Raw genomic sequence first — 12,499 nt, forward strand, 5'->3', positions numbered from 1 at the left:
GCGAGGAGCTGCGATGCGCACGGGGTATATGAAGCTCCAGAGAGGTTGCAAGAATAAAGGACTGGGCGGTATTGTACGGTGCCGCCGTGGTGACAGGATTGCTGCAAGTTGGAGGTTGCCGGCGACGATTTGCTCTTGAGCGTCCAAAGAAACGACGATTGAAAAACATCCCGCCAACAATCGAAGAACGTCAGGCTGCCTGACACCGACCGACCGCGAGTGGAGTAAACGGCGGCGGGCAACTGAAGCGGGTCAAAGAAAGTGGAAGCACATGCACCGCCATAAGTGGGACAAGCGGGAGGGGCTCATGCTACCCCGGACTGAAGATTCTGTGGCTTGAGAGTTCAAGCAGCTCGGAAAAAGTGAACTTATTGAGCTGAGCGAATGCCAAGAGGTTATGACACGACGCTGTGGGCCCAGCAGCATGTAATTAAGCGCACGGGCCAGCTGAGCAGCTCCCGTCCCGTAGGTCCCCGGCGGGTGCTTGTGAAAACAACTGAAGAGCTCCACACGCCAGAGACAGACAGGCAGGCAATTCGACATTCGGGGGAAATTCATTGAAGTCACGTCCCGGCCGTAGAGAGAACGCGTCTGGGAACAACTGCAAGCCAAGCCCAGCCGACCAACAACGACCATCCACAACTTGATTGCGACTTACTTCTTCAGCCTCCACATCACCATCAAACTTTTGTCCTAAACAACAGCCAAACGACCAAACCACAACAAACTTCTTTCTTCAACATGACCGGCAGAGGTGGTGGCGGCAACCGCCGTGTTCTTCTTCCTCCCATCAACTTCCTTTTCCGTCTTTTGCAACAACACTCGACCGTCCAAATCTGGCTGTACGAGCAGCTCCACATTCGCATTATCGGCACCATTCGTGTAGGATTCTCCATCGTGGCCTCCCCGAAGAGCAAACATAGGTGCTGACAATTCCGTCTTACAGGGCTTCGACGAGTTCATGAACCTGGTGGTGAGTAGCGGCGCACGTCCCACTAGTACTACGAGACCTAACCCGATTTCCACAGATCGATAATGCGATTGAGGTCAAGCTGGTCTCCAAGACAAACGAGACGGAGGAGAGGAGGGAGCTTGGGGTAAGAACATGTTTAGGGCTGGACGTTGATGTTGTTGTGGTGGTGGAAAGGGTGGCTAACTGGGTCGCAGCAAATCCTCCTGAAGGGCGACAATGTCTCGCTCATCCAGAGCTACTCCGGGTGAAGAGCTCAAAACCTGAACGAGAAGCGGTAATCGATGATGCAATTTACGCTGGGACCTACATCGAGCGACGAGCCAGCAGATCTAAAGCTGTACATAGACGGCCCACAAAGATGTGGTGCGCGGCCTTCTACACAACAAACGACACCGAATCTACGAAAAGAGATACCAGGGAAAAGCGATTGGCCGAGGCGCACAGGAATGTCGACTATATGTATTTGATCAAAGGAAGGCAGTACGGGATGGATATCAGGTCATGGAACTATTTGGGTGCAGGAGGGCTCTTAATCTCGCCATTTCCGAGTATCAGGCCGTCCAGAGGTTGATCGTGGCGACCAACAGGTACCGACCCCTCGGACGGAGAGGATAGAAACTGCTCAGACAGCGCTAAGCCATAAAGCAATACAGGGGTTTCCTGCTTCCCCAGCTCGACAGACTTTTGGTTGTGCCGGTTGATGAAGTAGTCGTAGAAGCCTTTGCCGTGTCCGAGTCGTCTAATGGCCCCAGCTTCCGGGTCAATGTCGAAGGCCACGCCGGGCATGAGGATCAAGTCAAGCAGGGTTTGGTCGGAGTGGTGGGCGTCGGGACCTCCAAACACCCTCTGCCGCTCATGGACCGTGGCCGGGTCGATGCTGGGAATGCCCCATCTGTCTGGCTTGAGGGACTCATAGTCGTGAAGGTCTCTGAGGCGAACCATGTCCATGACGCGGGCTGGGAGGTTGGGCGAGGCCAGAGGGTTCTTGTGAAGATACGGGATGAAAACCTCCTTGCCGGACTCTAGAGCGTGCCTGACGATGCCATCGGTCTGGATCTCGCCCGTGGGCATTGACAGGAACACGCTGACCCGTTTGGCGTCTACGTAGGGCTTGAAGTTCCTCAGAGTGTTGAAGACCACAGAGCCTGCAATTGAGGATTTAGTCTGCGCTGGCAGTACCATTGCGGTCTATGGAGTTGTCTTACTCTGTGACTTGACGGCCTCGTGAGAGAGTGCGCCGAGCTTGTTCTTCATAGCAGAGCGAATCTGCTGTTTGGCGGCGTTGAGAGAAGCCATTGCGACTGTGTCCTCAACCATTCCAGACATTCTCTTGTGACTACAGATGTACCCAAGAGAAAGCTTCGGCTTGATAGTAGTAATTGGAGTGAGCAAGCGCGGAGCTGCGGTGACGCTTCAGTTTCGGCCAAGAGCTGCTCGAGTGTGAGTCGGAGGTTCATCTTATCTTATCGATCGACTTCAAGCGGGCACAATCAAGTGGAATCTCCAGCTGGATGCCCCTGTGGGCGATGACGGCAGGCCGGCAGGCCGGCAGGGTGCCTAGAAATTCCCGTCCACTTGGTTTCAGCCTGCCGCTGGCGTGCAGATGCGCTGTACTTTAGCGCGTCATCCCATTGATGTCCGCTCCATTCCATCCCGCAACCGTTCCCCGCTACAAATTGGGGATAAGAACTTTCCATCTTCCATGTCCCGTCACCTAAAATGGCGGGGAAGCGACCACGCGCAGATATTTGTTCATCGACCATACAGAAAATGGAAAACGCAACCTTGACGCCAACATTTGTATCCCCTCATCGAGGCTGTCGATCCATTGCAAATCGAATTGGCAATGACAATGACTCGCCATTCCGCGCTGTAGCACTCTTCTGATCATGTTCTAGTCCCCGTAATACACAGGTACTCGCTCCTCTTTTTGTTACCTAGGTATTTTCTGTTACCACCAGAAATAGAGAACCCTAGTCTTGACCTCTTCTCCCGTTATCGCGATCCCACAGCTTCCCTTCGCCTAGCCGTCCATCGTTGACTCTCGCTCGACTGGAAACACCGCGGGCGCGAAATACTACAAGTCTCCAAGTGATAGCGGAACGAAACGTCCAGTCGAAGCCCAACTCCGTGGCAGGCTCCATCAGGGCAACTGGGCGCAACAGGGATTGGACTTGTGCGGACCCCCGCCCGGGTATCGGATTTGTGAAAGGTTCCTCGTCCTTGGTTCCCATTGACTCGTTGCTTGCATCTTGCCCCAGGCGGGCAGGAAGACAGATTCCGTATGACGCCTGACCGAGATAGGAGTCCTTCACCCGACATAGCTTTCTTCTTGGACGATTCTGATCATAATCCAAGCTTCCCGCTTCGTGAACTGCTACATCAAGCTGAACTGCCGGCCGGCACCAATTCGTCAACCACCACTCGAGGGCAGCCGACGCCAACCTCATCGCACTCTTCACAAGACTTTGAGGTCTCACTCATTGGCTCGATACAAGATCAGGATCGCGTTGATACGTTGCCTGGGCGGGACGAGCCCGTCCAGACCTTACCTGGGAATGCCCATGGACTACTCCAGCAACTTCACTTACACGAGGAGACGGGTGGCGACAACGCAGATAGCGACAACGATAGCATACCAAGCGAGCCCGTATCTGAAGAACTCATGACCAAAAGAAAACCTTCCCTTCTCTCCGTAGCGCCGGGGCGAGACAGTCCCTCCTACGGAGCCATAACCTCCGCGCCGGCCCGGGCGACCAATGCTCCCCAATCCGAAGGGGGCGAACCATCCGCTCGCGCCGAGTCCCGCTCCGAAAGCAGTGCTCGTTTTCGAACAGGTCATGATTCAACCGGCAGGAGCTCGACGGGGGACAGCTGCGATGGATCTATGGGAAGATCGTCCGAGCGACCTTCCTTGTCGCTGCAGAAATCTGGCGAATGGGGTGGCTCAATGACAATGCGAGGAATCGAGGGTCGTTTTGAAGCCGAGGTACCGCTTGAAGGAGAGTCTTTGCTGGACCATATCGATGAGTTAAACGAGTTCGATGAAACTGAGGAGGACCCGGCCGACAACTCTCCCTACGCACAAGTACGGGCTTCAGTTGCGCCCACTGACAATACGACACTTTCCATCAACACTCCACGAATGTGGACCTTGGCCGTGCTATTTTCTATTATCGGATCTTCCACCAACTTGTTCTTCTCGTTGAGATACCCCAGTGTTGCCATCACGCCTGTCATCGCACTCCTATCAACCCATCCCCTTGGTCTCATGTGGGACTTCTTCCTCAAACGAGCTGACGACCCCCCAGAAGAGTATGTTGATGGATGTCGGACAGACGGTGCCAATATTCCGGTTGACCACCCGACCGATGAGCAACCACGTGTTTTTGTTCCTTGGGATAAAAGAAGCAAGCTCGACCAGCTGCGACTATGGCTCGCTCAGGGTCGCTGGAACGAGAAGGAACATAGTTGCGTCTATGTCAGCAGCAATGTCTCCTTCGGCTTTGCCTTTGCGACGGATGTTATCGTCGAGCAAACCCAGTTTTACAAGCAGGATGCCCCGATACTCTACCAGATTCTCCTCACCCTCTCTACTCAAATTATGGGCTACACCTTCGCCGGGCTCACACGGGGATTCCTTGTCCGGCCAAGCGGCATGATATGGCCTGGTACGCTCATGTCGGCCGCCATGTTTACTACCATTCACAAGCAGGAGAACCACGTGGCGAATGGGTGGAAGATGACTAGATGGAAGTTCTTCATGGTCGTGTTCCTCGCTGGCTTCCTCTTCTACTTTGTACCCGGCCTTTTGTTCCCCGCATTGAGCTATTTCAACGTCATCACCTGGTTTGCTCCCAAGAATGTTGTTGTTGCCAATCTCTTTGGCGTAGTGTCTGGCTTGGGATTATTTCCCATGACATTTGACTGGGCTCAGATCGCCTATATCGGATCGCCTCTTCTAACACCATTTTGGGCAGCCATGAACGTGGTTGGCGGTCTTGTCGTGGTCATGTGGATTATTGCCCCTATCGCATACTACAGCAACTGGCTCTACTCCTCATATATGCCGATATTATCAGCAGCCGTTTTCGACAACACAGGCCAGGTATATGATGTCAGCAAGATCCTTACAGAGGATTTCGTTTTCGATCGAGAAGCCTATTCGAAGTATAGCAGAGTCTTCCTCCCCATCACCTATGTCCTCGGCTATGCCGTTCAATTTGCCGGCCTGGCCTCTCTACTTACACATACCATATGTTGGCACGGCAGAGACATCTGGGCTCAGTGGAAGCAAACCCTGGGCGAGATGCATGGTGCCGAGCTCAAGGGCTCGTATGAGCCGGTTGCAGTGTCGACCGAGGGGCTCAGTCGGACTTGGAGTCGGTTGAGCTCAAGATCAAGCTTTACTAGATCTAACTCGAGCACGGAGAACATTATGAATAGGGAAGACGTACATAACCGGTTGATGAGGAGGTACAAGGATGCCCCCATGTCGTGGTATCTCATCACTTGCATATTGATGCTGGCTATCGGTATCTTTGTCGTTGAATAGTAGGTCGGGATGTCCGCGCACATGTTACATATCGATCTAACCCTGTCTCTAGCTACCCAGTTCACCTGCCTTGGTATGGCTTGCTCCTCGCTCTCGGAATCTGCAGCATCCTCTTCATCCCTATCGGCATCATCATGGCAGTCACCAACCAGCACAGCAGCATTTACCTGATCTGCCAGCTCGTTGCTGGCGCCGTCTTTCCCGGCCGACCCGTCGCAAACATGGTCTTTGTGACCTACGGATACATCTCCTCAGCGCAGGGCATCAAGTTCGCTGCCGATCTCAAACTAGGCCACTACATGAAGATACCACCCCGGATCCTCTTCTCAGTTCAGATGGTAGCGACCATCGTCTCCTCCCTCACGCAGATCGGCGTCCTCAACTGGATGTTCAAGAACGTCCCCGGCCTTTGCACTCCAGAGGCCCTCAACGGGTTCACGTGCCCGATTGCCCGTGTGCACTTCAATGGGTCAATTCTATGGGGCGTCGTTGGCCCTAGCGAGTTCTTCGGCCCCGGGGCAACCTACCGACCGCTCGTATGGGCGTTCGCAGTCGGAGCCGTCCTACCCATTCCGCTGTGGCTGTACGCACGCAAGAGGAAGGATAGTATTGTGCGGAAACTCAACCTTCCCGTTCTCTTTGGGTCGTTGGGCTGGATCCCGCCAGCAACAGGCTTGAACTTTTCCGTGTGGGCTCTCGTTTGCTACGTGTTCAACTACGTGATAAAGAACCGGGCGCGAGCGTGGTGGGCCAAGTACACGATGACGCTCAGCGCCGCGCTGGATTCAGGCCTGGCGTTTGGTATTGTGGTGGTGTTTTTCGGGTTCATCTATCCCGGGGTGGTCAGAGGGTTTAGTTGGTGGGGGACGGAAGTGTATAAACAAGGATGTGATTGGCAGGCTTGTGCGTATCAGGCGGTGCCGGAGGGGGGAAGGTTTGGGCCTGATGTTTGGTAGAGGAGGGTAATTCGGGCGGGCTGTTCAGGATGTGCGCCTTGAATACAATGATGACGTTATGATTTGAGTATATTCACCATAAAATGGGTGTAGATAGGAAAGACGACTTAGCAGGCAGTGTTTTGGGTGTATAGTTGAAACGGATGGACATACAAGGAGACACGAGCTCACGATATTTATGATTTGTGTAGGAGCACTGGGGAAGCTCTTGGGTACATGCATATTGGGATGTAGCTACAGGATAAGGTGACAAGTGACAGATATGTGAAGCTGTCTAGCTCCGAGTCCTCACTGCTTGACCTTTTACCTCATCGAAACATGCAACGGGCCCGACGTCCGGCGAATGCCTGTCTGAAGGCACTGAATCGCTTGGCAAACGGATCTCGAAGGAATCGGGGCCTGCAGTCGGACTGCGGGCCCGCCCCGCGTGGGAACGTCGCAATGCCCTGCTCCGGCATAAACTACACTAAGAAGCAGCCGACGGAATCAACGGCTTGGCTTCTTGGCGCCGGCTCTTCCCCCGACTTCCCTTCCTGTTGGTCTTGGCGGACTCGGCACCGCAACCGCCCGATTGCTTCACAACTCCCGTCCTCATTTTCTGTCTTTCCCTTGCAGGTCAAAGGTCTCAGCTCTGCCCGACCCCTGATTCATTGCATTGGTCCGTGCGCATCCAGTGAAACACACAAGAGCTCGGCAGTTTGACAGGACCCAACCAAACCCATCCAACGAACCAACCATGACATGAAGCACACTGCACGTGTTGGTTGGTTGCAGGGTCGCGGACAGCTTTACATACATATGTAATGAGACCCGACTTCATTTCTTCAGTTCGTACAGTATCTCTCGCCTATTCTTTGTTACTTGAATGATTTGACTTTGTTGTTGTCTGTACTGGGTCGACCTAGTTAATGTTCAAGGCGTCGACTGAAGGCGACTGTGACGTGACACAGCAGGGTCCTCCAACTCGATTCAGTTCACGACGGAAACCATGAGCCTACATAAAGGAACCACCAAGAACAACACGACAGTATATCGCACTGATATATCATGAAACGCATCAACAAAGACCCCTAGGCATAACTAGACTTACAACCTGGAGATACAACAACTTCGGCATTGACCAAATCCGCCTGTCTGGCCATCAAGGTACCCGCAAGGGTATCCTACATATCCCCATTTACATCGTCACCTTCCGGTAAAACTCACAGTTCAGGAGTACGAGTCCGCGCAGAGTAGTATCTGCGAACACACGTGAAGGAGTGCCGCGTAAGAGGTGGAATAAGAAGCGAAGAACCAAAGGGAAATTGCTTCGCAGTTACGCCGAACGCAACATGGACCCGGCCACCAAAGGAACAACCAGAGCCTCCTCTGCATCCACATCCCTCTTTGGGATGGGAGGAGGCTCGCAGCATAAATACTCACCACTCGGTCACGATGGCGATGATTCAGAGAGTCAGACTCAGTTGCTTCCCAGCGAGTCAACAGCTGAAGACTTGGACGAGGAAAGCCAACTTCAACAACAGAATAAAAAGAGGGGCTTGCTGTATCGGTTGGTATGGGGAGATCCTAACAAGATCTTTGTCAAACTCATCATGTTCCTCTTGATGGTTCCCTTGTTTAGCTACCTGGCTGCTGCTTCTCTGTGAGCTCCGTTCTGCTACTTACCTACTCTATGTTCACGTCAAAGAGACTAATAAACTCATCAGACGAGTACTATCCCCAAATCCAGCATCATGCGACAGCCCAGAGCTTGGCTACCAATGTAACTCAAAGACAACCCACACATGGGGTCAATACTCGCCCTTCTTCTCCGTCCCGTCGGAAATCTCCCCCTCCGTTCCCGAGGGTTGCCGCCTCACCTTCGCCCAAGTTCTTTCTCGCCACGGCGCTCGCTTCCCAACTCCCGGCAAAGCCGCCGCCATCTCCGCCGTTCTCACCAAGATCAAAACCTCCGCCACCTGGTACGCCCCCGACTTCGAGTTCATCAAAGACTACAACTATGTCCTCGGCGTCGACCACCTCACTGCCTTTGGCGAGCAAGAGATGGTCAACTCGGGCATTAAATTCTACCAACGCTACGCTTCCCTCATTCGGGACTACACTGACCCAGAATCCCTCCCCTTTGTCCGTGCCTCGGGGCAGGAGCGCGTCATTGCCTCAGCTGAGAACTTCACCACTGGGTTCTACTCTGCCCTCCTCGCCGACAAGAACCCACCCTCTTCCTCCCTCCCGCTTCCCCGCCAGGAAATGGTCATCATCTCCGAATCGCCCACGGCCAACAACACCATGCACCACGGTCTCTGCCGCGCCTTCGAGGACTCCACCACCGGCGATGCGGCCCAGGCGACCTTTATAGCTGCCAACTTCCCGCCCATCACCGCGCGGTTGAATGCGCAAGGTTTCAAAGGCGTCACTCTTTCCGACACGGACGTGCTCTCGCTCATGGATCTCTGCCCCTTTGATACCGTCGCTTACCCGCCCTCCTCCTCTCTCACCACCTCGTCCTCTCCCATGGGGGGAAGCAAGCTCTCCCCCTTTTGCTCCCTTTTTACCGCTCAAGACTTGACGGTATACGACTATCTTCAGTCCCTCGGCAAGTTCTACGGCTACGGCCCGGGAAATTCTCTGGCTGCCACGCAGGGGGTGGGGTACGTGAACGAGCTTTTGGCTCGCCTCACGGTTTCCCCGGTGGTGGATAACACGACCACCAATTCCACGCTGGATGGGAACGAGGACACGTTTCCGCTGAGTAAGAACAGGACGGTGTTTGCGGATTTCAGTCATGATAATGATATGATGGGGATCTTGACTGCTTTGAGAATCTTTGAGGGGGTGGATGTGGACAAGATGATGGATAATACGACCATACCAAGAGAGTACGGGGAGACTGGCGATGATCCGGTAAATTTGAAAGAGAGGGAGGGGTTGTTCAAGGTTGGTTGGGTGGTGCCGTTTGCGGCGAGGGTGTATTTTGAGAAGATGGTTTGTGATGGGGATGGGAGTGGAGAGATGGTTCAGAGCGAGGAGGAGCAGGACAAGGAGTTGGTGAGGATCTTGGTTAATGATAGGGTGGTTAAACTGAATGGATGTGAGGCCGATGAGTTGGGGAGGTGTAGGTTGGATAAATTTGTAGAGAGTATGGAGTTTGCTAGGAGGGGTGGAGATTGGGATAAGTGTTTTGCTTAGGGTAGCTTGGGTAGGTGAGGGATTTGGTGTGGGCAATAAGCAGATGTTGGCCTTTTCGCTCTTCGTTTTCGTGATTAGCGAGCGATAGAAGGAATGAATTCATGTGAGCAAGTAAAGAACGTCTGCGCTTCTATACTAAAGTTCCCTCGATAACCAATCCTTGGGAAACTGTGAAAAGGGCAGAACCACTACCCATTTGTCTAACCGTCGCAGAAAACCGTAAAGCAACCATGGACCTCAAATCATGCTCCTAATCATCGTCCACACTATCCATCATAAGCATCTGGTAATGGATTCTGGAGGCAAGTGTCATGAACGCGACCGTGAGGCATTCCACTTTCACCTCAGGCGTCAGAAAGTCATCTCCGTCTTTACCATCATCCCAATCCTTGTTTTCCCCCTGTTTCTCATCCTCCTTCACCCCCTTCCTATCCTTCTTGACACTTGCTGCCACTGGCTTGGTGATAGGAGAAAGCTCGCGAAGTTGCTGGTCGCGAGTCTAGGTAGGTAAGGTAGTGTTACCTCTACGAATTAGCCTTGCTTCCCCATTGTGACGTGCAACGAGGTGGATGGATACTCCTCTACTGACCTTACTAGTGTCAACAGCCTTGCTGACTATCGTAGTAACCTGCATGCTCTGCGTCAACTGTTTTTCCCTTTTCCTTAGATCCTTCTTGTTGTTCACTTTTTTAACCACTCTGGACTTCTCGCTGTCGACTATTATTCCCTTCTGCTTCTCCTTCTTAGCCTCGGCGGCCGATTGCCAAACCTTTTGGTCGGGGACGGCCTTGTTGTGTACATGTATGTACGTCGTCTCCCAAGCACCTATAATTCTCAGGTTCTTCTCTTTTTCTTCCTCCTTGTGCTTCTCCCAGGCAGCTAGAATTCCCAGCTTGTTCTCTGTGGCGGCGACAAAATTACTGATTTGATTCTTAGATGCTTGCTGCTTTTGTCTCTCCATCCTCGCTAGCGGCGGCTCGTGGTACGCACCGGATTGTTCGGACCAGTCGGGCTCCTCGAGGTAGATATAGTCTGTGTCCAGTGACATGACCCAGTGTGCGGTGTCGAGCTGGCTGAGATCCCGCTGGATGTTCTCTTTCAACTGTTGGAAAGTTAGTGATTGTTGTCGGGATAATTGCAAAGTATTTGAACAGCTCCAGAGATAAGGTGTACTGACGTACGGCATGTTGTCGTCCTGGATGGCACTTGAGTAAAAACAATTATCGGCCAATTTGAATTTGGAAGGGCAAAGAGCAAGATGAAGATAGAGAAGTCGGGAAGGAGGAAAATCAGGGGCACTTGTTGGTTTATATGTACGAGGAAAGATTTTTTTTGTTTCTTGATTTCTGACGTGCTGCAATGGGGCGGTAAAACTTGGTAGACTAACAGCTATGTGTGATCTGTGCTACACCCTGATGCAATGCATTGTTTAACTTGTTTGTTTTGGATATCTCACATGATCTTTCTGGAATTCCTCGAGAGGTGCCATGTTCCGAACAAAAGTCTGATCCCCCTGATAAACCGGATAAAGCTGATGAGATGAGGTCTTCACGTATTGCTTGTGGATCTGACAAGCTAATTGTATATTGTAGAGCAGGCGCTGCTGTTTAATCGAAAGAGAGCTTCCTTGACTGCCCTATTCTTCAACAATTTGAAGCAAGCCGTCCGCCTTTCGTCAGATCCAATGACAAGATATAAGACACTGCCTGACGAGGTGTCCAGTTGCTGGAAGGCATACCAAGCAACCTTCCCATCAACCTTGTCTTCCCAATGTCCTCCATGAAACAGGTTCAGGGTCTGAGAAAGCGACTTAATCTTAGGGTCCCCATACTCCTCTACAGTAGAGTCCCATCGGCTTCGTTACTCTTGGAGCGTTGTGAGGTTGGTATAGTGGCATGGCTTGCTGACCCGAGCGTGTGGCCTATGATACGACTAATGTGAGATATATCAGCACAAGGTCAGTACAACAAACTACCTGCAGGTACTTTGACGGTATCATCCCATGGTTAGTTTGTGAAGAACTTGGTGTTGAATGATTAGAGACTCTAAGAGCTGCTTGTTTTTCAGCTACCTGAGGGCAATGGTTGCACTTTCTTCGTAGCATAGCACGGCTCGAATTCGCTCGGTCGTCTCGCACTTGTGAAGTCCATTTCCTTTTTCCTGTTTTTCTTTTCTTTTTCTTTTTTTTCTCTTTTTTTTCCCACCGGGTATGCCGTACGATGAAGGTGCGAAGCTAAAACGGTTCGACGGATGATGCGGAAGGAAGAATCCTCATGGCTCTCCACTCCACGATTCGACTTTGGCCCGCCTGACCGGTTGGTAGTATTTCGCTTGACTGGATAAAATTCCTCATGTCTGCTACATCCAAAGGGCTTAAAGATATTGATTAAAAAAAAGTAGAAAGAAAACTCGTCCCAACGGTGTTGTCAGTGGTAGTGTACACATGTGAAAATACGACAGGAAAAAAGGGAAGCAACAAGGTTGCAAGTTGGCATGCCAAGCACAGCTTGTACCTGCAGGGTTTAGGGTGGCAGGAACCCGCTAAAGCCTGTCACTATCGATCATTACTGCCCATTTGGGCTTAGATAACCGGCGGTCTTGGCTGATCTGGATGTTTGCGATCACTGATCCTTGTCGTCTTGGCCAGCCTAGTAAGTCCCGCTCAACCACCGGCTGTGGGCAGGGAGACAGACCCCGCTGACGCAGTGCGTTTCCTCTTCAATTCGGTGGTCGCGGAGCTATCAACTTCACCACCCTCCACTCCTCCACCATTTGCTATTCTCCTACCGGTCCGGATTCCGTATCACCCGCAGAGTACATGCACACGAT

At 52.3% G+C, this 12,499-nt stretch overlaps 4 protein-coding genes across 4 annotated transcripts; 2 read left to right on the plus strand and 2 right to left on the minus strand.

The window, feature by feature from the left end:
- Nucleotides 1-1,179: 1,179 nt before the first annotated feature.
- NEUTE1DRAFT_116436 (uncharacterized protein) lies at nt 1,180-2,213 on the minus strand (the record flags this gene model as incomplete). The annotated part of the gene is made up of 2 exons (XM_009851160.1): nt 1,180-1,558; nt 1,617-2,213. The coding sequence occupies 2 exons, from the start codon at nt 2,153-2,155 to the stop codon at nt 1,525-1,527; spliced, it is 573 nt and encodes a 190-aa protein (XP_009849462.1).
- Nucleotides 2,214-3,239: 1,026 nt separating this feature from the next.
- Nucleotides 3,240-6,572, plus strand: NEUTE1DRAFT_121061 (uncharacterized protein; the record flags this gene model as incomplete). The annotated part of the gene is made up of 2 exons (XM_009851161.1): nt 3,240-5,527; nt 5,581-6,572. 2 exons carry the CDS (start codon nt 3,258-3,260, stop codon nt 6,482-6,484), a joined length of 3,174 nt encoding a protein of 1,057 aa, XP_009849463.1.
- Nucleotides 6,573-7,939: 1,367 nt separating this feature from the next.
- On the plus strand, nt 7,940-9,782 carry NEUTE1DRAFT_79073 (phytase; the record flags this gene model as incomplete). Its single annotated transcript, XM_009851162.1, has 2 exons — nt 7,940-8,126; nt 8,191-9,782. 2 exons carry the CDS (start codon nt 8,077-8,079, stop codon nt 9,668-9,670), a joined length of 1,530 nt encoding a protein of 509 aa, XP_009849464.1.
- Nucleotides 9,783-10,259: 477 nt separating this feature from the next.
- Nucleotides 10,260-10,724, minus strand: NEUTE1DRAFT_28247 (uncharacterized protein; the record flags this gene model as incomplete). Its single annotated transcript, XM_009850405.1, has 2 exons — nt 10,260-10,495; nt 10,661-10,724. Coding segments are annotated over 2 exons (300 nt in total), but the record flags the coding sequence as incomplete, so codon positions are not given.
- Nucleotides 10,725-12,499: the final 1,775 nt, after the last annotated feature.

The sequence above is a fragment of the Neurospora tetrasperma genome (assembly GCF_000213175.1).
Source record: "Neurospora tetrasperma FGSC 2508 unplaced genomic scaffold NEUTE1scaffold_2, whole genome shotgun sequence".
Taxonomy (NCBI): domain Eukaryota; kingdom Fungi; phylum Ascomycota; class Sordariomycetes; order Sordariales; family Sordariaceae; genus Neurospora; species Neurospora tetrasperma.